The sequence below is a fragment of the Balaenoptera physalus genome (genome assembly GCF_965194825.1).
Source record: "Balaenoptera physalus genome assembly, chromosome: 1".
NCBI lineage: Eukaryota > Metazoa > Chordata > Mammalia > Artiodactyla > Balaenopteridae > Balaenoptera > Balaenoptera physalus.
The window spans coordinates 28,219,569-28,245,507 of record NC_138882.1 but is presented as its reverse complement, the minus strand read 5'-3'; the positions used below and the strand labels follow the sequence as shown (position 1 = coordinate 28,245,507).

Sequence of the window (25,939 nt, the reverse complement as noted above, 5' to 3'; positions counted from 1 at the left end):
GAAGCCAAGAAGGCCAGTGTGGCTGGGGCAGAATGAGCCAGGGGGAGATTAGGAACAGCTAGAGCCTTATGGACCATAGTCAGGATAGCAGTGAAGCCAAGTTACCACGGCAACCAGTCAAAGTTCCTCTTTCATGTCTCTTAAGAATCAGGGCATGGACCAGAGGCAGCACAGGAGCCTCCCAGCATCCTAGTCTGTAATTTAATGACAGGGTTCCTTATTTGTTCTCATTCCAAGAAACTGCTAGGGAGCAGTTATAAAGTATAAGTAGAATGAGGGTGATGATATAACTGCGCCAGTTCAGTTTTTGTATTCTTTATGCTCTCTTCCACTGCAGCTTTTCCTGCCCTTCCATAAGAAAGAAGCCAACTCTAGCCGATGGCAGCAATCTTGATGGCGACCTTCCCTAGGAGCCCTGGCCGGTGATGACATGTTCATCTTTCAGAACATGGGCTTCACTAAGGATGTGGGCAACAGGTTTCTGGTCTGTGCAGACTGTGAAATCGGACCAATTGGCTGGCATTGCCTCGATGACAAGAACAGTTTCTATGTGGCCATGGAACAGGTTTCCCATGAGTAACTGAGGGGAAGGGAATCAGCTCCACACCCAGCTGTAACAGCTGCACCCCACAAGAACTGGCATTTAACCTGGTATAACTGTAACTGCCTTCTCTGTACTAATATAAATTATGAATATCAATATGTCCAGTTGAGCATGCAGAGAGCTAATCCTGCTTCTTCAAAGCCTCGAGTGCATGCCTCTTGCTTAGTTTGCTTTGCATCACAACATTTCTTAATTTCCCTTTCCCCCCAGTTTTAGGACCCTGGGGTACTTTCACAAACTGATTCTCCTGCCTGGTATTCTGCCTGGGCTCTCTTTTATCCGGGAGCTCCCTTGTTTCTTGCTCTAGAACGGCAGTATTCAACCTTTTAGCCACAGTGACATATGAGAAGTGATGCTCATGTGCTGATAGTTGAAACTCCACCTTTTTCCTCTCTCATTCAAGAACACATACGAGTGTCTGAGATGACTTTTTCTTATGGCTAACTTTATCTACAGTAATTTATCCTTTTTAAAAGTAAAGCATTTACAAACCAGTATTTACTGCTAATCAGAAACACATTACCTTGGACACATTTCTTGGAATCAGAATGGAGGGTATGGGATATAGAAGGGATAGGCCTTTGCCATATTATACATGAGTTTATAGGTTTGTCTTATCTGGACAAGTGACTCTTCATTTGCTCTCAGGAGAGACTCCTTTAATGGATAGTGTCATCATTTACTGAATGTACTGGGCATGGTCCTCTCTGAGTCTGGGTTCATTTGGAATCTCTATACCAACCCAGAATACAAACTTTCCATCAAATGCCTCTATTTATAGCTGTAGGGTTGCTCTAACAGTTTGATGTTAGCAGCAGTTTGATGTTCAATATTATTTTCAGTTGTTCTGTCATTTCTCTCCTGAAATGACTCACCATCTTAGAGGGAATCTATATAACCAGGTTTTAGGTATCCACCCATCATCCCTACCTCTAAGATTCAGTAGACCTAGAATTGAAGTGACGACTAAATAGAGACAATCTGCAGTCCATTCCTTTGCATCTGTTTTCTGGTTGCTTCCTCCTTCCTCTCCACAGAGCTTACTCTAAGTGTTCCCCAATTAAAGTATGGGCCTTTTGCAACCAACCTACTCCCCTAGAAAGGCAGCTTCCTTCCCCAGCCATAGCCTCAATGAGCTCTAGTAGAAAATGAGAGAACTGTTGTCCACAATTATGGCATTTGCAGGAAAACAAGAACAAAAATGAGAATTATCCACTCAGGTCATAAGGAGCAAAACCAAGCAGATGCCTCTAGGTGCATATGGTCCCTCGTATCACAAGCCAAAACCTAGGCAAAGCATTTTTTAAATTAGGCTTTGACTTTTCTTTCCCATTTTTAAACACAGAGATAATACACATTCATTTCAGATAAATACAAAAATGGGTATAGAAATATTTTTAATCACTCATATTTCCACCATCCAAAGATTGCCAATGGTTATATGGTGTACATCCTTCTCAATGTTTTTCTATATGTACTGTATATAAACATGCATGGTCTTTTAAAACAAATATGAGATCACACTCTTTTATAACTTGCTTTTTCCATTTAACAAAATACTGACTTCCCATGTCAGTAGGTATCCATCTATATACGCCATTGTTTTTAGTATTCCATTGTATTTCTGTACTATAAATTATTTAAACGATCCACTATTAGATTGTCTCCAGTCTCTTATAAACAACGTGATATAACGTGCAACCTTATAGCTAAATCTGTTCACACATTCTTAATTATTTCCTTGGCTACATCATTAAAAGTGGAATTGCAGGGCGTGCACATTTTCAAGGTTTTGCTGTATTGACACGTACTCCTCAAAAACAGCTGTGCTAATTTATTCTCCAGCAGAAGAGAGCATTTCTCTGAACCCTTCCTAACATTGTGTATTATCATTAAAAGAATATTTTGCCATCTTGATAGAAAAAATCTCATTGTGTAATTTGTTAATTTTATTTCTAATGAAAAGTTATATACTTACTGGTCATTTATATTTTTTTGAGAATTGCCAAACATTATTGCCCCAATAGCCAAAAATATCGAGCTGTTATTCTGCTTTTTCAGTTTTATCTGAAAGAAATAAAGGCATTTAAGCAGTCGAAATTAGACTCTTGCATGTCCTTGGGAAGAATATATAATTTGAAAAAGCAGAAGAGAGCTGAAACCTGAACTTTAGGGTTTGTCTGAGATACGTCAACTAGTTAATTAGTCACTTAGTTCTGCTCTAAGGTGAGAATGTCATCTCTTCATTCCCCTCACATATAATAGGCTCTCAATAAAGATGTGTGAATCAGTTAACTGCTATTTGCTATAGGTAGACAGAGGTAACCCATGCTTGCTGCTATGAGTATAGAAACCTTCCTGTTAGGGAGAGCAATTGATTTTTCCAAGGCCTAATGGTTTCTACAAAATTCTTTTTTAACACAGAATCAAAGATGGACAATGGTGTACTGACATTTTACATATTGTTACCATGCTGTGTATGAATGAGGCTACTCCAGTAACTCTAACAAATAACTAATGAGGATTTCTGCTCTTGTAATGGTGGATAGGTAATTTGGACTGACCATCCCACTGAGGGCAACTAGGAAGGCTGGACAAAATATTTTAAAAATCCAAAGGAATCAGAGAGCTAACATGAGTTTGAAGAATTATTGGACCAGGACCATTGAGAAGATAAAGGCCCTGGGAGGTGGGCTTAATGTTACAGGCCACTGTTCTAGCACTTGTCAAACTTGGAGGAGGCAGTTCAGAGGCTGATGTGTGATTTTGACAGCCTTCCAGAAGTAGGGGCCAGAGTCTGTCAAAGGGGAGTAGACCTGGTGAATGCCCCTCACTTTGGTTTGTGGCCCTCAGGCCTTTGCCCCCTAGGAATAGGGGTGAACCAGAAGTAGGGAAGGAAAAGGCTCTCGAAGGGGATTGCAGCTCAGCTTCCAATTATCCCAGTCCTTAAAATTGGATTAAGGTGATCCTAAAGTGGGAGTTTCCCCAAACCCTTGGCATAAGCAAACAAAAACCCTCTCTAGAGGAAAACATCATCATTCTAAACTTCGAATTGTTTCTACAAACAATTTTGCTACTAAAATATCCTGAATACAATAAAACACAACCAAGCATATCAAACAACAAAAAACCAGTAAAAAGACAATGGAAGCAGGCCCAAAGAGGATGGACACATTGGAGCTTTCAGACATAGACTATCAAATAACTCCTTATTCTGTTCAAGGAGATACACAAGTTTTGAGAATTTCAGCAGATACCTGAACATGTGAAAAAACAAGTTAATTCCGGAATTTAAAAAAATCCAATAACCAAAATTAAGAATTCAGTGGAAGGAATAACAGATTTGCAAGACTGCACCCAAAACCTTATATAACATTACTGAGAAAAATTAAAAGAAAACAAATTTATGGGGCCATAAAACCAGAGTCCACAGTCTAAATCCATTCAAAACAGCATCTGATTTACTGAGATTCAGGAGTCAGTGAGCTAAGAATGGTTTTCACCTTTTTAAATGGTTATATAAGTACATAATACCCTCAATTTTGCCTCTAAGAGGCAAAACCTAAACTATTTATTATCTGGTCCTTTAGGAAAGAAGTTTGACTCCTCCTGACTAATATTGTAAATATGTCAACTTTCCCCAAACTGATGTATAAATTTAATAAAATCCCAATAAAACCCAACAGTTTTTTGTGTGTGTGAAATTCAACAAACTGATTCTAAAAGTTACATGAAAATGCAAAGGACTAAGAATAGCCAAAGAAGCCAGGGAGAAAAACAAGATGGGAGAATTCTTCTGTTAGATAGATATCACAGTTTGTCACATGGATAGAAGACTAATGGAACCAAATAGCTCAGAAACAGACCCATGTATATGGATGCTTGGTTCATGACAAAAGTAGGAGTAATGAGTTTGGGGAGGGGGGCATAAGGACGTCTTAAGCAATGCTGATAATGTTCTACTTTTTAAACATTTGCATAGTGGTTATGTAATAAATTGTTAAGAATTGTACACATCTTTTGTGCACTTTTCTGAATATATGTTTTTATAATAAAAAGGCTTTTAGAAGAATGTAACCAATGAATGGTCCTATATAAAGCTCACATTCCTAAACATTAGTTCTTAGACCCTTCATAATTAGATTACATTTCTTTTCTATTATCTCCTAAACCTATATACATTTAAAAATTAAACCCTTGATTCTGCTTGCTCATCTCTAAGGAAGGTAAGTTCCGTTAAGTGTAGGGACCAAGAATATCCTGTTTACTATTACATGTTTGGTGCCTGGCCCAATGTCTGCCACATTTTAATAGCTTGATAAATACTTGTTAAGGGAATTTAAACTCCATTGGATGCTATATTATTTTAATGGGACTAATTTAAAGTATTGATGCAAATTTTTTTTTTTTTTAATAAATTGATTTTATTTTTGGCTGTGTTGGGTCTTCGTTGCTGTACGCGGGCTTTCTCTAGTTTCAGAGAGGGGGGGCTACTCTTTGTTGTGGTGCATGGGCTTCTCATTGTGGTGGCTTCTCTTGTTGCAGAGCATGGGTTCTAGGTGCGTGGGCTTCAGTAGTTGTGGCAGGCGGGCTCAGTAGTTATGGCTCATGGGCTCTAGAGTGCAGGCTCAGTAGTTGTGGCACATGGGCTTAGGTGCTCCACGGCCTATGGGATCTTCCCGGACCAGGGCTCAAACCCATGTCCCCTGCATTGGCAGGCAGATTCTTAACCACTGTGCCACCAAGAAAGCCCTCATGCAAATTTTTTAAATGGAGTTAGGGATTAGAGTGAATTATATTTCTGATGCAGGAATAGTGGGTTATAAATTAGGTACTGCACTTTTTTCTAATGCCTTTTGAGAAAGAATGAAAACAGATGTAATACAGGATCATGCAGCGTGTACATCAGTGTGACTATGACTATGGCTAAGTCTTCAGAAAATAAAGGTGTTAACTTCAGCGGTGCCAATCTTTCAATTGTGATCAAGGATTCCTGGACTATGTGTCTAAATGTCAGAATTTAGGGTGAAGTGGCAGAAGTGTCCACCAAATTCATTTCATGTCTATCGAAACTTGAAATGCATTTTGCTCATGTATTATAGAAACAATGTTATCCATGAGTAGTTCTGTAGCCTATGACATAAACTATATGTACCCAAAACACGATATTGTAACAAATGATGCTAATTTGACATGCTAGGAACATGTCCTCTGTTACAAGTAGTGCAGGGTCCCTGGTGACCCCAGACAGTCTATTTCAGATTAGGAGCCAGGATGGAACTATGACCTGGGGGAACTGGTGAGGAGCTGGAATGTAGGCTGGGGACACTCATGGTCCTAAGGAGGTGAGGAGAGAGTGATCGGTTCCCACAGGTTTACACATTATCTTTTCCTCCCACTTTGTCCTGAACAAGCTCTGGTACGAGATGTGAAATAGGGGTTGGGTGGCTGTTGGAGTTCCATTTTAGGGAGGAGTTGTCCCTATCAAAGGGGAGGTAAATTTCAAGATAAGACAAAAGGGCTTTCAATAGAAAGTGAGCTCACCCAACTTGGGCACCTACAATAAGGTAACCACCAACTGTAAGTAATTCAGTCATTTGAAAGCAGGTTCTGCCTGTACAGCCTAGGCACTGGCTCAAGAATGAATCGCTGAGGCATGGTCCTGACGTCCCCCTGTTTACCTTGATTCTTTACCACTCCAAGAGCAGGATATTCTTGTTCCCACAAAGCCACTCCATCTTATCGCCCCCCTTACCCCCCTTGCCCAGACTGCACTTTTTGGTTGTCATTTCAATTCCATGTCATTTAACTGCTATGTGATGGGGGAAATACTATGTATAGGGAAAGGATGCAGGCTTATCAGATTCCTTAGATTGCTTCAAAATTAGAGTTAACCACGAGCCTTTCCCGCTGAGCTTTGGAATATTTTAAATTCCTGGAGAGCTATGTGAAAATGATGTGTCTGCAATGGCGCTGGGGTTGAGATGAGGGGTGTGAGTGAAAATAAAGGCAACTTCATCTTAAATGGAGTCAGGAAGCCCTAAAGAGGGAGCTCTCACCCACCTGCCACTTGTTGCAGCCTGCATAACCAGCAGCAAGAAGGAAGATAGAATGCTACTTTCCTTCTGGTATAAGGGAGGACATTTTTCACACAGCAATTTTATCTCCTGCTTTTAAGAAAAAGGAAGGAAGATCCCTCCTTGACCCAGCAGCAGTGCACTAACACTTGTACCCAAAGAGAAACTGCCATAACCTCTGACCCTGGCTCTTCTCCAATGCACGTTTGTTCAAAACAACTCAAGCATTTCCTCCTAAAACCTAATAAAAGCAAGCCCCTTCTCCTTTGTTCTTCAGACTTGCCTGTGATTCACCATAGCTTGCCTGTCCTGAATTGCAATTCTCTGCTACTCCCAAATAAACCCATTTTGCTGGTAAAATAACTAGCTGCTTTATTTTTGTGGTTGACAATGCCTACTGCTGATCTAATGCTCTTCCAACTGCAATACAAATTAACTATGACATCTAGTTCTGATATAAAGTTGCTTTGGAATAAACTGGGAATAGAATCGCATTAAATGTAGTGTCTCCCAAATCATATATATACATTCTCTAATAGTCCTTAGAGCAAATTTTACTACTTTTATTCAGTGATTCATTAAGTCAGAAAACACTGAGAACTTACTACAAAATAAGATTATGCTGTGCACTGATAACACGAAGATGAATAAAGATACAATTATAGTCCTCAAGGATTCAGATTATTTGGTACAAGTAAACAGATAAATTATAATACTACGTGATAACTTTGGTGTTTGTTTACCTTGGCTGTACTACAAGATTACAAATCCCTTTGCAAACCAGAATGCTGTCTCTCTCTCCTTCCTTCCTTTCTTCTTTCCTTTCTCCCTCCGTGCTGGGTCTTAGTTGCAGCAAGTGGGATCTTTAGTTGCGGCATGTGAACTCTTACTTGCGGCCTGTGGGATCTAGTTCCCCGACCAGGGATGGAACCCGGTTGGGAGTGCAGTCTTACCCATTGGACCACCAGGAAGGTCCTGTCCTGTTTCTGTTCTTTTGTACTCAAGTGCACGAGATAGTGTTGGGCATAAAGCAGGTGTTCAATAGGCACACTTTACTATTTATTTCTGTTCAACTTTTTTTTTTTAATTTTTAAATTTTACCTATTTTATTTTTGGCTCTTCGTTGCTGCACGCGGGCTTTCTCTAGTTGCAGCTAGCGGGGCCTTCTCTTGTCGCGGAACACGGGACTCTGGGCACGAGGGCTTCAGTAGTTGTGGCTTACGGGCTCTAGAGCGCAGGCTCAGTAGTTGTGGTGCGCAGGCTTAGTTGCTCTGCAGCATGTGGGATCTTCCCGGACCAGGGCTCAAACCCGTTTTCCCTGCATTGGCAGGCGGATTCTTAACCATTGAGCCACCAGGGAAGCCCCCTCTGTTCACCTTTAAAATCACTTATGGAGTGCCTGCTCCCTGGAAAGTACTGCCAGATATGTAACAGCTATTGCAATGATTATATACTGTCACAAGAAAGATTTGGGCTAAAAGATACACTAACTTAAAAGTTTCACCTTCACCCTGTCAGTTCGGATTTTCAGTGGTCAGTTTAAGTGGTTTTGCTATTTCATTCCAAAAAAGCATAGCTTCGCTTTGCCGAAAATCTGATTTAACGCTTTCGCGTCCAGCAGCTAACTTTCTGACGCCTGGGGAGCCCCGGCCTCAGCGCGCGCTTGCACGCACCCTCGCCTCTCCAGGGGCGGCTGGCGCGCGGGCGCACACGCCCTCGCCTCGCGTTGAGCGTCCGACCCCAGCCCCCGGCGCGGGCACCGACAACCTCCAGCCACCGGCGTCCGCGGCAGCGCGCGGACTGGTGGGCGCGCCGGGCTGTTGGGTGGCCGCGAACCGGCGCCAGCCATGTCAGCCTCAGGAGTGGCGGTGCTGCTGTCTTGGCTGAGCTGTTGCGGCTCGGCTCTGTGGAGGTAAAGAGACGCCAGTCGCGGGCAAGGGGGGCGCCCCTGGGGCCGGACAGGCGGGGACCCACCCCGGCGCCTCAGCGTTCCGGGGCCAGGCGCTCTTGTAGACCACAGCCTGGTCTCCCAGTTCCCCCAACACCAGCCCCGGCTCCCCCCGCCCCTTCCGAGAGTTTTCAGTGAATGAGGGCGGGAAATGAGGGCACGCTGTTAGGACTTGGCTGTTTCCTCAAGTTCCCGCCGTAGGGTCGCGGTACCTTCACGTCGCCATCCCCTGGACCCCACTGCACCCTTTTGCCAGAGGGAAGAGAAGCACAGGAGAACCAAAAAGTGTCCACCAGAAGTGGCGGGGACGGGGCGGGGGGTGCGCGCGCTTCACTAGGGTAACAGGGTAGTTGATGGTTTACGTTAGGTAGTTGTGGTTGAATGATTTGTGAGAGAGTGCTTTATAATATACACTCTACAAACGTAAGGGTATGTAATTCCCGCATAAAGTGGGTTGATTTGGGGAAGGAAAACTTTAAAGTTCTGAGAGATCCTCCATGCAAGTTTGCTTTTTGGTCAACATTAGGTGACTACTGGATTGGAAAGTGTATCAAAATATTTTAGATTTTCAACACAGGTTAAAATACAGATGATTAACTAGAAAAATCAGATTTTGCGACTATTCTGTTTAATGGAGGCTTTGCTATAACAGTTATTATTACCTTCTAACATTAAGATGTAAGGATACCCACAATAAATCAAACTATTATAGAGGTTTCAGAAGGAAGGGATCCATGGCATCTCAATGGACAGATGGAGAGTTCAAATAGAGTGAGAGTAGCCGTTGGAAAGGATTATTGAAGTACTGAGAAAAAGTAAAAACGTAGCATTCTGACAGAACTTTGTAAACCTTCATTTTCTTCTTTATAAAATGATGATGATTAAACGTGTCTCATGTGGTTGTTGTGAGGCTTGAATACAATGATATATTTCAAGCTCTCAACACATGCCTGTATCAATAAATTATGGTAGCTGATATTATTCAGGTTCACCTGTGAACCTAGGGAGTTTATAACGTTTGTTATGTTGTACACCAGAAGTCATCAACTTTAGCATAAAGGACCAGATATTAAATATTTTAGGCTTTTCAGTCAATGCAGTCTATATCTTAGCCACTCAACTCTGCTATTGTAGGGGACAGCATACACCAACAATAGTAAACAAAGGGCTTGGCTGTGTGCAAATACAAATCCGTTTACAAAAACAGATGGGATTTGGCCCAAAGAACGTAGTTTGCCAACTCCTGGTGTACATTCATAATTAAGGAAATGCTAAATTTCAATTAGAGGTTAGAGAAGACAAAAATGGTATTTTTTTGTCATGGTAGTCACAGATTCCCTGAATTTTAGTTCTTAATAAGGTGTGCTTTTAAAGGACAAGATTTCTTAAACGTAATATAATGAATTTGTATTTTATTGTTAGCCTTTGGGGGGTGGGGGAGTTGAGAATTCCAGGGTAGATGTTTTATTTAAGAAATATTTCCCTGCCCCGAGGTCTTAGAGGTATTTACCTAAACTTTCTACCAACGTTACTGAACTTGGGTCTGCTGGCTGGTACGCAGTAAATCCAATCTACTGACACTGGGTTGTGGTGAAGGAAAGTTCAGCATTTATTGCAGGTACAAGGAGGCAATAAATGCTCAAGACCTGAACTCACCAATGGACTACAGGGAAGGGTTTTTAAAGACAGTTTGAGGGTGAGGGACTCAGGGTATATGATTAGCTTGTGCACAATTCTCTTATTGGTTGTTGGTGAAGTAACAGGGTAGTATTTTGGGAATCTCAATCATCAACCTTCTGGTTCCAACCAGTCTGGAGTCTATGTACTGGTGGTCAGCATGCAGTTAACCTCTTCCTTCTGGTGGGGGTTTTAGTGTCTGCAAAACAACTCAGGAATGTGCATCAGGCACTGTTATCTATGTCCTTCAGGGAGGCACTAAAGATTTTGTGACTGCTATATGGCTGATCTATTATTTAAATTGTTACCAGCTCTTGTAGCCCAATTGCTGTTGTTTGTTACTGCGTGTTCACATTCTTTCATTAATGCTTGAGCCAGCCTTTTGAGACTCAGGGGAGGCATGGGAGACTAAAGCTTTTCTATAAGCAAGAGGCAAGTAGAGGATGTAGGGGGGAGAAGTCTGTCCCAGGAAGACCCCATAGGGTCCTGCTTGGTTACACTAAGAGCATTAACATTTGGTTTTTGATATTTCTTATCCCAATGGAGTTGATTTTCTTAAATGATCTAAGGTAGGAATGCAGTTCCTTCTTTTTCCTTGTGGATCCAGATCTATTTTTCACCTCCATTTTCCTCAATTGATCTGACATATCACCTCTGTCCTATACAAAACTTCCATATGGACATATGCCTACTCTGAGTTTACTATTCTGCTCTGTTCCATTGGTCAGTTTGTCTACTGATGTACCAATAACACAATGTTTTAAGTCATCATATCTAGTAGGGCAAGTCTTCCCTATTCTTTTCGAGAAGGGTTCTGATCATTCTTGGACTTTTACACTTTAACATAAATTTTAGAATCAGATTGTCAAGTACTATGAAAAACTCAGGATTTTGCTTGGATTTGCAGTGAATCTGTTTCTATAGATGGGAAGAAATGACATCTATATGAATATTAAATCTTCCTATCCAGTGAGCATTGTGTATCTCTATTTAGATCTTCTATAAAAATGGGTTCTGTTTCCTCCTTTTCAATCTTAATTTATTTTTCTTATTGTATTGGCTAAGGCCTCCAACACAGTGTTGAATAGACATGGTAATAGTGGCATCCTTCTCTCATTCCAAATTTTTAAGGGGATGGTACTAATTGCCATCTAGGATATTGTTTGCTCTAGGTGTTCTGTAGATGGTTTTTATCATGGTTAAGAAACTTTCTTTGCATTTCTTCTTTAGTAAATTTTTAAAATTTTGAATTTATGTGAAATTTTATTATTTTTTTTTACCTATTGAAACAATTGTGTTTTATTCCCTCTTTAAAATGTGTGGTGAGTTTCATTTGTAGAGTTTTCTAATAAAATCATCTTTGCATACATAAGATAAGTGCAACTTGGTCATGGTTTATTATCTCTTTATACTTTGTTGTAGTCAATTTGCAAATATTTTCTTTAGGATTTTTATGTCTATATTTTTCTTTTTCATAATGTCTTAGGTTGGTTTTGATATCAGTGTTACACTAGCTTTACAAAATGAGCTGGAGAGTATTATCTCTTTTTCAGTTCTTTGGAAAAATTTGTATAGGATTAGGATAACTTTTCCTTGAATGTTGTGATTGGACTCATATGTTAAACCCCTGAGCATAAGTGTTTTAGTGTAGATTTTAAAGTACCACTTCAAATCATTTAATGTCTTGTCAGAAGCTTGTCTGTTTTACCTATCTTTGTTTTCTATTTTATTGATTTCTGTTTTCACTTTTCTCTCTTTTATTTTTGTTAGGCTTATTCTGATATTTTTTCTCAAATATCTTAAGCCAGACATTTAGCTCACAGTTTTTGGTCTTTATTCTTTTCTGATATGGCATTTAAAGGTATTAATACCCCATATAGTACTCCTTTGCTGTATCCCATAAGAAATGATATGTAATCATTTCATTATCATTCACTTCTAAACATTTTTAACTATAATCACTATTTCTTCTATAACCCTCGAATTATTTAGAAGTTTGTTTTTATTCCAAATATGTAAATATTTGATTATATTTTTGTTAATAATGTCTCCATTAATTGTACTATAATCATAGAGCAGGGTCCACATGATACCTATTCTTTGAAATTTGTTGAGACTTGCTTTATGTCCTAATAGATGATCAGTTTTTCTAAATGTTCCATAATGCACTTGAAAAGAATATGTTTTCTCATGCTCTACTATTCTGTTGGGTCACACTTATAATGGATTGATCTTCTTTGTCCTTGAAAACACTTTTTGTCTCAAAGTCTTTTTTTCTGTTAGATTAATATATCCAGTGGGGGTTGGACTTTCTTTGGGAATCCTGTGCTTCCTGCAATATATGGTTGTCCCACATGAATGATTTAGCATATGCTTCTGTCAGATGACCTGTTGAGGACCAATTCCAGGACAGATATAGTAGGATGAATAAGGGGTTTGAGAGAAAATGGTTTACCCAAAGAATATATTTTTTAGGCTGGATAGAGAGAGAAAAAGTGAAGTCAGGAAGGGACTTATCTCCTAGGAGATGAAGGAAGGGGTAAAAGTCAAGAATTCTCTTTGATTTTGAAGAATTGGTAGAGTGGGAATACACTAGAGAGAATAGGAAAGGTACATTCTTAGAGTCCCAGAGTGAGATGACACTGTCCTTTTCATTAAAAAATTGTCCTAACACATGGGCCATCTGCACACCCACACCCTTGAGCATTCCAGATCCATTTCCAACAATAACACAGTAAATATTTGACATAATTAAGGAAGCAGGAATGAGAAGGTGTTATTATAGTTGTCTGTGATGAAGTTAATAAACTAAATATGACTCCTTTAGCTACTGTTCCCTCCATAACCTGTACCCAGCCTTAGTAGGAGTTGGAAGCTGATAAAGGAGAAGGTGGGGAAAAGGGCTTGTCAGAGAAGGTAGTTTTATTATTTAGCTACCAGGTTTCATTCACAGATTGCCCAGGTTAACTTTGTAAATTAAAATACAGAATTTTTCACTTGTATTTTTCTCTTTCTTAAGGTTTCTGTCTTTCTTACTATAGTGAAAGAGGTCTTAGATTCATAAGTGGGAGGTGGTTCATACTTACTTGAAAAGAGACCTTTGATGAAAATATATTCCATTTTAATTTATAGGGATATATAAAAATACATTAAAATGTTTTTATATTTGATCTGCAATCTGCATATAGATAAAATATGTTTCATTATAAATAATAAAATATATTTCATTATGTGACTGACATCTATTAAAAGAGTTACATAGTGATATCCCAGCAATTCCACATACAAATACACACAGAAATTGCCTCTGATTTAAGATTTTAAGGATGGAGCAATTCCAATGGCAATTAAGTGTGTAATGTAGACATGGAATAGATTACTGAAGCAAAGGGAAGGTAAAGGGAATTTCAAGATGATGCTTTATGATATAGCCACTGGCCTTATCTGGCTTTTGAGCACTCGAAATGTGGCTAGTCAAAATTGAGATGTTTTGTTAGTGTAGTATATACACCAGATTTCAAAGACTTAGTACCAAAAAAAAGAATACTTTTGAATAAAATATATTATTAGAAGCAATATCACTTGTTTTTTCTCACTTTTTTAATGTGGCTACTAGAAAACTTTCAATTCCATAGGTGGCTCACATTATATTTTTATTGGAGAGTAGATAAATCATATAGACAGAATTTAAAGTACTCTGAATTATAGCGAGAAATGATAATGAACAAGGACTCATAGAAATTTGCTCTTTACTTCATTGCTTCAGATAAGAAATACTGTTTTTTTGATTTTCAATCTTTATTCATTTTATTTTAACTCAGTTTACAGGTGAAGGAGTTAGAGTCAATATTCTTCAACACTTTTTATTCTAAAACAAAAACAAGATGTAAAAGTATTTACTTCTTGCTATAGTGTCTTCAGATACTGAGCAACCTTGAGCGCACCTTGAGTTATGGGTAGATGTTGCTGATATTCCCAGTTTTAGCCCCGACTATACTTTCTAAGAAGGTGCTTGGGCAGAAATGTAAAGCTCATAGCAGCTCAGGCATGCTCTGACCAAGTATAGAATCCCTTTTATTTGGGGGAGAAATTAGTTTTAGTATTCATATTTGACATTTTCCTCTGCAGGTATTCCAGTAACAGCCCAAACTACCACATTTTTAGTACCAGAAGTACCGTAAGTGTTTACTTTTTTAAACTATAATTATTAATTTTTTTGACTTCGCAGCAGAGAGCGAAATTAATCATACTCAGTCATACAGCACAGTGTCATTCTTTTATCTTTATTTTATTTCCTCATCCTATATATCTTCCTAATATAAATTCCCCCTCCAATAAATGTCTTTAAATATGTATTTAGCAAAAATAGGTAGTGTTGTTTTGAGTGTTTTTGTGATTCAACATTCACAAAACGGTGTTATGATACAGATAGGATGACCATGCAGTATATTGTTAAACTACTGAGAATTAAAGATAGTGCTATTAACAGTTATGCTGGGACAATAGGTATAAATTGGAACTGTCTAGACAAACCAGGATGCATGGTCACCCAAGCTATAGACTTCCCTCTCTACATTACTTTTTAAATTCAACATTGTCTAGTTCATTTCTTCTTAATGCCGCCTGATTACTAGTGTGTGTGTATATTATTTTATCTATTCCACTCCCTAATGATGGATGAATGGCTTCCTACCACCACAAAAAACATTGTGATGAATGCCCTTCTACATGTCCTTTTATGAATCTGTGCAATAATTTTTCAGCTATGGTTGGTAGGACATAGGGAAACAGACACCTAACTTAACTAAATTCTGCAAGATTTTTTCCAAAATGGCAATCACAATTTATATTCTTACCCAGTGAACATCTTCACCAGAATTTGGTATTATTGAATTTCCCATTTTTTTAACCAATCTCATTACTACGTAGTAATAGTTTACTGCTGTTGTTATTTTCAATTCTCTGATGACTAGTGATTTTGAGCATCGTTTCTCATATTTATGCAGGATTCTCCTGTGAATTGCCTTTTCATTTTTCATTTTTGCCCATTTTCCACTTAATTTTCTGCCCTTTTCTCGTTACAGAGCATTGTCTACGTTCCACTCTATGTATTAGTCAAATGTTGATTTAAAATATTTTAGTTATCATTTCCTAGCCTCTCATCTACTCATCTAACCATTGGCTTTGTCCATGGATACTTTATTTTTTAAAAAGATGACTTTTGTTGAGCCATCCCCTCCCTTATTTGATGTTACAGTTTATACTTTTTTGGAATTTTATTTAAGAAAAAATTTTGCCTACCCTGTGTTGCAAAGATTTTTATCCTACATTTTCTTTTATATGATTTATATTTTTACTTTTCAAATAAAGGTCATAAGTAATATCTGGAGTCCACCTTGTATATAATATAAGGTAGGCATTTACATTACTTTCTCCATAGAATGAACCAACATGTATTTAAAAATCTATTGTTTCCTTATTATTTTTTCTGGTATCATCTTTGTTTTATATATGGATGTGTTGAGTTCTGAACTTCTTTTCTATTGGTAGATTTGACTGATCCTCTCTGCAACATGTTTCATGTTGTTGGAGTTTCAATTCTGTATATTATTCCCTTGAATTAACATACAACAGTATATATATCATTCTACTCTAGATAAACAATCAGTTTTTTCCATTTTTAGTCTACTGTGATTAGGGCTGCTATGAACATTCTTATGCCTATTTTCTGTTTAACATATGTATGTATTTCTGCTGGGTGTATACCTAGGTGTGGAATTGATAAGTCATAAGGCATGTGCATATGTTCAGCTTTAGTAGATGGTGCCAAAAGATTTTACAAAGTAATTGTATCAGTTTACATTCATATTCTATTTACAGATATTGTTGTATTTACATTATTCAAAACCAGGCAAAAGGAATCTATGTAAACTATATTTTCCTTTTTTTAATTTTTATTTTATATTGGAGTAGAGCTGATTAACAATGTTGTGTTAGTTTCAGGTGTACAGCAAAGTGATTCAGTTATACATATACATGTATCTATTCTTTTTCAAATTCTTTTCCCATTTAGGTTATTAAAACTATATTTCCTTTTAAAATGTGCATTTGTCTTAAAATTTATTGCTATCCATTTCTTTATAATCTTTACATATCACTTAAATTTCTATTTGTAGTTATTTTATTTCTCTAATATTATTTGTTTATGAACTTCATCTTTTTTTCTTGAAGAACTTTGTTATATGATTGACCATTTTATTAATCTTTTTTTTAAATCCCCCTTTTTCTTTTCTACTGTTCCTTTATTACTTTTATATAGGTGACAGAAATGTTTCATCTTTAATTGATAATTGGTCCCCAAAACAATAAAGTTATGTCATTGCAGAAATGCAGATTAGGAGCCAGAGTTTGATTATCAGAGCAGAAGTTAGACAAAAGTCAAGAGAGTAGATGATAAAACCAGCGGTATTGTGCTTGCTTGAAAGTAATATTCAGAGAAAGAAAGAAAATATTAAGTATGCATAATACTTCAGGGATTAAGTAGTCCATGAATCTTCTTGATGGAAAGCATTTTAAAAAGTCCCTCCCCACCTTTTTGCTTTTCCTGAAATTTCAGCATGAGGATTGGTACACATGAAGGTGCTCTTAGGGAACATACACTGTTGGATACTGTCTTTGCACTCTCCCTCTGCCTCATTACGGTTCATTGGTATTTCTGATATAGGAGCTTGTACACTCATCTGGAGCCCTGATTTTTGTGACTGCTGCCCTGGAATCACCACAGATTGCCTGCCTCTGGTGGCCAGTGGGGCTTATATGCTTGCAATCCCACAGGACAGTATATATTTGCACACTTTAAAAGCTGCTGCCTGAGGATCTGGATGCTAATCAGCATGAATCTAGGTGCTGACAGATTCTCCCCTTTGGGACACTGACAGGTCTTGGCACATCCTCAACTACTAGGAGCTATTAAAAATAAAATAGGCTGCTTGGACAATCACAAAGAGAGATAACCAAGAGCTAAGGCAAGGTTGAACAGTAGGGTCATCTCCTACACAAGGCCATGCCTTCAAGACTGGGAGAGATGGTAGTTCCATCTACTGTAGAAATCAACAAAGAGTCAAAGAAAATGAAATAACAGAGGAATATGTTCCAAACAAAAGAATAAGATAAAACCTCAGGGGAAAAAAAAACCCTTAAAGAAATGGAGATAAGTAATTTACCTGATAATGGTTGGGGAGAGGAATAAAGATGGCAGAGTAGAAGGATGTGGAACTCATCTCCTCCCACGAATGCATCAAAAATACATCTACAGTGGAACAGTTCTCACACAATACCTACTGAACACTAGCAGAAGACCTCAAAAACCTGAAAGGACAAGAAAGATCTCCACATAACCAGGTAGTATGAAAGGAAAAACAAAAGAGGAAGTGGGACAGGACTGGCACCCCTGGGAGGGAGCTGTGAAAAAGGAAAGGTTCCTGCACTCTGGGAAGCCCCCTCCCTGGTGGGGAGATCAGCCAGGACAGAAAGGGTGCTTCACATGCTCAGAGGAGAGTGCATCAACTGGTTTGTGGCAGGCAGAACAGAGACCTGCACAGATGGTCGTGCCACCACCCTGCATGCCCCAGCCTGAGACACGCATCCACTGGTATGGGTGGGGACTGGGTGCTGAAACTCAGGTTTTAGAGGACTGGTGTTGGCTGTGCGGAGGAGACAGCCTGAAGGGGCTGGAGTGTATTACAGCCACAACCAGAGCTGTTTGCTGATGAAGCCCGGGCCTACCTAGAAACAAAGCTCCATTGTTAAGTGGTGCACAAAGGGAGGAGTGGGGTTGCCATAGCAGCCTCTTTCTCCTGGCACCAGCCCCCACCTCCATGCACCAGCCTCCACCTCCATGGGCTCCAGGAGTGCATGCTCCATCCACCACCTCAGCAGGCTCCTGCCTAGCAGACTCCTACGCCCTTGCCGCTGCCAGGGCAGGCTCGCAGCCCCAGCCACCACCTTGATGGGCTCACGCCTAAGCAGGCTCTGGCACTGGCCGCCACCTTGGCAGGCTCCGGGAGCAGGCCAATGGGTTGCCCACATGCAGAGGCGGGGCTGAAATCATAGTTGAGCCCCAGGGCTGTGTGACTTAGGAAGTAGGGCTGGAATCTCTCCCCGTGGCTCAGTGAGCCCCTGATTTACACCTCCACCATCGGCTTTGTAAATTCAGCGCCTGTAGGACATCCAAGCAGACAATGGGTGCTCTCATGGCTGGGATAGGTCTGGCCTTAGCAGCTGTGGGCTTTGTGGGTGCATGCACATGGGGGCTGACCCAGGTCAGGATCTGGGCTGCCTCCATAGCTTGCACAGCAGGTCCAGGTGCATGACTACTCCAGTCCTGGCACCTGACTTCAGTAGATCTGTGCTGGTGGCCTTGTGAAAACAATGCCTGTGAGACATGAGGGCTGATTACCGGCATGCCCATGGTTGAGGTGGGGCTGAGCACAGTGCCAACAACTGTGTACTTTGTGAGCCTGCACAACGGGTGAAAGGTGACACAACAGAGCACACTCACCAGTGAACAGCTCTGGCAGAGGAATATTCAGTGGCTCCTCTCCCAGTGAGAGCACTCCAATCCCACATACCATGCACTGCAGTTCAGAAACGCAGCTCAGAAATGGATCTGGGGCTTCTATTCCTAAAACTAAGGAGCAGACCTTGCCCCGACAGGGCAGTGACAACCACAGAGCAAAGAGGAGGACCTGCTCAACATCCAGTGAAGGCTCTGGCCACCACAACACCAGTCATACCTCCTATCAAGGGGATAACAGCCAGCACACACCAAGGAAAGAGGCGGCAGGCATCTGTACTCAAAACAGCACTTCCACCAAAAATGTTAAACCCATACAGTCTACACAAGGGACGCTCCCACATAAAAATAGCCCTCCAAGACCACAGTGGATATTGTTTCTCCTAAATTCATAGAGCAAGAGAAATATAAGTAAAATGAAGAAGCACTCCAAATTAAAAGATCAAGGGAATTCCCCTGAAAGAACAAACTATGGAACAGCCCTCTTCAGTCTAATAGACACTGAGTTCAAAAAGGAGATAATGAAAATGCTGAAGGAATTAAGAAGGGCTATTGATAGATATGCAGGTTACTGTAAAAAAAAAGTAGAAACTATAAAAAGGAACTAGGAAAAATTAGAGAACTCATTTGCCAAGACAAAAGCTGAGCTAAAGGCAGTGAATAGCAGAGTGAATAAGGCAAGAGAACTAATAAGTGATCTGGAAGATTAAATAATGGAAATCACACAATCAGAACAGCAGACAGAAAACCAAGTGAAAAAAAAATGAAAGCAATATAAAAGACCTATGGGATAATATAAAGCATGCCAATCTATGTGTAATGGGGATCCCAGAAGGAGAAGAAAGAGAAAGGGGAATTGAAAATGTATTTGAAGAAATTATGGCTGAAAACTCCCCACACCTAAAGAAGGAAACAGATATCCAGGTACAGGAAGCACAGAGGGTCCTGAACAAGATGAACCCAAACAGACCTACACCAAGACATAATTAAAATGGCAAAAGTTAAAGAGAGGATTCTAAAGCCAGCAAGATAAAACCAAAGAGTTAATTACAAGGGAACCCCCATAGGCTATCAGCTGATTTCTTTACAGAAAAGTTGTGGGCCAGAAGGGAGTGGCAAGGTGTATTCAAAGTCCTAAAAGGGAAAAATCTGTAACCTAGGATACTCTGCCCAGCAAGATTATCATTTAGAATAGAAGGAGAGAGAAAGAATTTCTCAGAGGGGAGCTTCCAGGTGGCAGAAGAGTAAGACGCGGAGATCATCTTCCTCTCCACAAATACATCAGAGATACACCTACATGTGGAACAGCTCCTATAGAACACCTACTGAATGCTGGCAGAAGACCTCAGACCTCCCAAAAGGCAAGAAACTCCCCACGTACCTGGGTAGGGCAAAAGAAAAAATAAAAAACAGAGACAAAAGAATAGGGACGGGACCTGCACCACCAGGAGGGAGCTGTGAAGGAGGAAAGGTTTCCACACACTAGGAAGCCCCTTCATGGGCAGACACTGCGGGTGACGGAGGGGGGGAGCTTCAGAGCCACAGAGGAGAGCACAGCAACAGGGGTGCGGAGGGCAAAGCGGAGAGATTCCCACACAGGGAATTGGTGCCGACCAGCACTCAACAGCCCTAGAGGCTTGTCTGCTCACCCGCCGGGGTGGGCGGGGGCTGGGAGCTGAGGCTCGGGCTTCAGTTGGATCCCAGGGAGAGGACTGGGGTTGGCTGCGTGAACACAGCTTGAAGGGGGCTAGTACGCCATGGCTACCCGGGAGGCAGTCTGGGAAAATGTCTGGACCTGCCGAAGAGGCAACAGACTTTTTCTTCCCTCTTTGTTTCCTGGTGCACGAGGAGAGGGGATTAAGAGCGCTGCTTAAAGGAGCTCCAGAGATGGGCGCGAGCCGCGGCTATCAGTGCGGACCACAAAGATGGGCATGGGACTCTAAGGCTGCTGCTGCTGCTACCAAGAAGCCTGTGTGCAAGCACAGGTCACTCTCCACACCTCCACTCCTGGGAACCTGTGCAGCCCGCCACTGCCTGGGTCCCGTTGTCCAGGGACAACTTCCCTGGGAGAACACACGGCACACCTCAGGCTGTTACAACGTCATGCTGACCTCTGCAGGCTCGCCTGGCATCCGTACCCCTCCCTCCCCCGAGCCTGAGTGAGCCAGAGCCCCCGAATCAGCTGCTCCTTTAACCCCATCCTGTCTGAGCGAAGAACAGATGCCCTCAGGCAACCTACACGCAGAGGCAGGTGCAAATCCAAAGCTGAACCCTGGGAGCTGTGCAAACAAAGAAGAGAAAGGGAAATTTCTCCTAGCAGCCTCAGGAGCAGCAGATTAAATCTCCACAATCAACTTGATGTACCCTGTGTCTGTGGAATACCTGAATAGACAACGAATCATACCAAGTTGAGGAGATGGACTGTGGGAGCAAAAGATATATATTTTTTTCTTTTTGTGAGTGTGTATGTGTATGCGTCTATGTGTGATTTTGCCTGTATAGCTTTGCTTTTACCATTTGTCCTAGGGTTCTGTCCGTCCGTGTTTTTTTTTACTTCAAAAATTTTTTTCTTAATAATTATTTTTTATTTTAATAATTTTATTTTATTTTATTTCATTTTATCTTCTTTTTTTCTTTCTTTCTTTCTTTCTCTTTTTTCTCCCTTTTATTCTGAGCCATGTGGATGAAAGGCTCTTGGTGCTCCAGCCAGGCATCAGCTCTGTGCCTCTGAGGTAGGAGAGCCAACGTCAGGACACTGGTCCACAAGAGACCTCCCAGCTCCACGTAATATCAAATGGCGAAAATCTCCCAGAGATCTCCATCTGAACGCCAAGACCCGGCTTCACTCAACAACCAGCAAGCTACAGTGCTGGACACCCTATGGCAAAAAACTACCAAGACAGGAACACAACCCCATCCATTAGCAGAGAGGCTGCCTAAAATCATAATAAGGCCATAGACACCCCAAAACACACCACCAGACATGGACCTGCCCGTCAGCAAAACAAGATCCAGCCTCATCCACCAAAACACGGGCACTAGTCCCCTCCACCAGGAAGCGTACACAACCTACTGAACCAACCTTAGCCGCTGGGGAGAGACACCAAAAAAAGGAACTACGAACCTGCAGCCTGTGAAAAGGAGACCCCAAACACAATAAGTTAAGCAAAATGAGAAGACAGAAAAACACAGCAGAAGAATGAGCCAGGTAAAAACCCACCAGACCAAACAAATGAAGAGGAAATAGGCAGTCTACCTGAAAAAGAATTCAGAATAATGATAGTAAAGATGATTCAAAATCATGGAAATAGTGTAGAGAAAACACAAGAAATGTTGAACACGGACCTAGAAGAACTAAAGAGCAAACAAACAATGATGAACACAATAAATGAAATTAAAAATTCTCTAGAAGGGATCAATAGCAGAATAACTGAGGCAGAAGAACGGATAAGTGACCTGGAAGATAAAATAGTGGAAATAACTACGGCAGAGCAGAATAAAGAAAAAAGAATGAAAAGAACTGAGGACCGTCTCAGAGACCTCTGGGACAACACTAAATGCACCAACATTCGAATTATAGGGGTCCCAGAAGAAGAAGAGAAAAAGAAAGGGACTGAGAAAATATTTGAAGGGATTATAGATGAAAACTTCCCTAATATGGGAAAAGAAATAGTTAATCAAGTCCAGGAAGCACAAAGAGTCCCATACAGGAAAAATCCAAGGAGAAACACGCCAAGACACTTATTAATCAAACTATCAAAAATTAAAGACAAAGAAAAAATATTAAAAGCAGCAAGGGAAAAACAACAAATAACACACAAGGGAATGCCCATAAGGTTAACAGCTGATCTTTCAACAGAAACTCTGCAAGCCAGAAAGGAGTGGCAGGACATATTTAAAGTGATGAAGGAGAAAACCTTACAACCAAAATTACTCTACCCAGCAAGGATCTCATTCAGATTTGATGGAGAAATTAAAACCTTTACAGACAAGCAAAAGATAAGAGAGTTCAGCACCACCAAACCAGCTTTACAACAAATGCTAAAGGAACTTCTCTAGGTAGGAAACACAAGAGAAGGAAAAGAACTACAATAACAAACTCAAAACAATTAAGAAAATGGGAATAGGAACATACATATTGATAATTACCTTAAATGTAAATGGATTAAATGCTCCAACCAAAAGACATAGACTGGCTGAATGGATACAAAAACAAGACCCATATATATGCTGTCTACAAGAGACCCACTTCAGACCTAGAGACACATACAGACTGAAAGTGAGGGGATGGAAAACGATATTCCACGCAAATGGAAATCAGAAGAAAGCTGGAGTAGCAATTCTCATATCAGACGAAATAGACTTTAAAATAAAGACCATTACAAGACACAACGAAGGACACTACATAATGATCAAGGGATCGATCCAAGAAGAAGATATAACAATTGTAAATATTTATGCACCCAACATAGGAGCACCTCAATACATAAGGCAAATACTAACAGCCATAAAAGGGGAAATCGACAGTAACACAGTCATAGTAGGGGACTTGAACACACCACTTTCACCAAAGGACGGATCATCCAAAATGAAAATAAATAAGGAAACACAAGCTTTAAATGATACATTAAACAAGATGGACTTAATTGATATTTATAGGACATTCCATCCAAAAACAACAGAATACACATTCTTCTCAAGTGCTCATGGAACATTCTCCAGGATAGATCATATCTTGGATCACAAATCAAGCCTTGGTAAATTTAAGAAAACTGAAATCGTATCAAGTACCTTTTCTGACCACAATGCTGTGAGACTAGATATCAATTACAGGAAAAAATCTGTAAAAAATACAAGCACATGGAGGCTAAACAATACACTACTTAATAACCAAGAGATCACTGAAGAAATCAAAGAGGAAATCAAAAAATACCTAGAAACAAATGACAATGAAAACACGAAGACCGAATACCTATTGGATGCAGCAAAAGCAGTTCTAAGACGGAAGTTTATAGCAATACGATTCTACCTTAAGAAACAAGAAACATCTCAAATAAACAACCTAACCTTACACCTAAAGCAATTAGAGAAAGAAAAACAAAAAAACCCCAAAGTTAGCAGAAGGAAAGAAATTAAAAAGATCAGATCAGAAATAAATGAAAAAGAGATGAAGGAAACGACAGCAAAGATCAATAAAACTAAAAGCTGGTTCTTTGAGAAGATAAGCAAAGTTGATAAACCATTAGCAAGACTCATCAAGAAAAAAAGGGAGAAGACTTAAATCAATAAAATTAGAAATGAAAAAGGAGAAGTAACCACTGACACTGCAGAAATACAAAGGATCATGAGAGATTACTACAAGCAACTCTATGCCAAAGAAATGGACAACCTGGAAGAAATGGACACATTCTTAGAAATGCACAACCTTCTGAGGCTGAACCAGGCAGGAATAGAAAATATGAACAAACCAATCATAAGCACTGAAATTGAAACTGTGATTAAAAATCTTCCAACAAACAAAAACCCAGGACCAGATGGCTTCATAGGTGAATTCTGTCAAACATTTAGAGAAGAGCTAACACCTATCCTTCTCAAACTCTTCCAAAATATAGCAGAGGGAGGAACTCTCCCAAACTCATTCTATGAGGCCACCATCACCCTGATACCAAAACCAGACAAAGATGTCACAAAGAAAGGAAACTACAGGCCCATATCACTGATGAACATAGATGCAAAAATCCTCAACAAAATACTAGCAAACAGAATCCAACAGCACATTAAAAGGATCATACACCATGATCAAGTGGGGTTTATCCCAGGAATGCAAGGATTCTTCAATATACGCAAATCAATCAATGTGATACACCATATTAACAACTTGAGGGCGAAAAACCATATGATCATCTCAATCGATGCAGAGAAAGTTTTCGACAAAATTTAACACCCATTTATGATAAAAATCCTGCAGAAAGTAGGCATAGAGGGAACTTTCCTCAACATAATAAAGGCCATATATGACAAACCCACAGTCAACATCGTCCTCAATGGTGAAAAACTGAAACCATTTCCACTAAGATCAGGAACAAGACAAGGTTGCCCACTCTCAGCAGTATTATTTAACAGTTTTGGAAGTTGTAGCCACAGCAATCAGAGAAGGAAAAGAAATAAAAGGAATCCAAATCAGAAAAGAAGAAGTAAAGCTGTCACTGTTTGCAGATGATATGATACTATACATAGAGAATCCTGAAGATAGTACCAGAAAACTACTAGGGCTAATCAATGAATTTTTTAAAGTAGCAGGATACAAAATTAATGCACAGAAATCTCTAGCATTCCTATACACTAATGATGAAAAATCTGAAAGTGAAATTAAGGAAACACTCCCATTTACCATTGCAACAAAAAGAATAAAACATCTAGGAATAAACCTACCTAAGGAGAAAAAGACCTGTATGCAGAAAACTATAAGACACTGATGAAAGAAATTAAAGATGATACAAATAGATGGAGAGATATACCATGTTCTTGGATTGGAAGACTCAACATTGTGAAAATGACTCTATTACCCAAAGCAATCTACAGATTCAATGCAATCCCTATCAAACTATCACTGGCATTTTTCACAGAACTAGAACAAAAAATTTCACAATTTGTATGGAAATGCAAAAGACCCCGGATAGCCAAAGCAATCTTGAGAAAGAGAAACGGAGCTGGAGGAATCAGACTCCCTGATTTCAGACTATACTACAAAGCTACAGTAATCAAGACAGTATGGTACTGGCACAAAAACAGAAATATCAATCAATGGAACAGGATAGAAAGCCCAGAGATAAACCCACACACATATTGTCACCTTATCTTTGATAAAGGAGGCAATAATATACAGTGGAGAAAAGACAGCCTCCTCAATAAGTGGTGCTGGGAAAACTGGACAGGTACATGTAAAAGTATGAAATTAGAACACTCCCTAACACCGTACACAAAAATAAACTCAAAATGGATTAAAGACTTAAATGTAAGGCCAGACACTATCAAACTCTTAGAGGAAAACATAGGCA

At 39.9% G+C, this 25,939-nt stretch overlaps 1 protein-coding gene across 1 annotated transcript in view; it reads left to right on the top strand.

The window, feature by feature from the left end:
- Window positions 1-8,465: 8,465 nt before the first annotated feature.
- The window catches only part of CATSPERE (catsper channel auxiliary subunit epsilon), a 264,070-nt gene continuing 246,596 nt past the window's right edge, over window positions 8,466-25,939 (top strand). Inside the window, 2 exon segments of the mRNA XM_082471320.1 lie at window positions 8,466-8,593; window positions 14,435-14,483. Coding sequence (XP_082327446.1) covers window positions 8,529-8,593; window positions 14,435-14,483 — 114 coding nt within the window. The 5' untranslated portion in view covers window positions 8,466-8,528.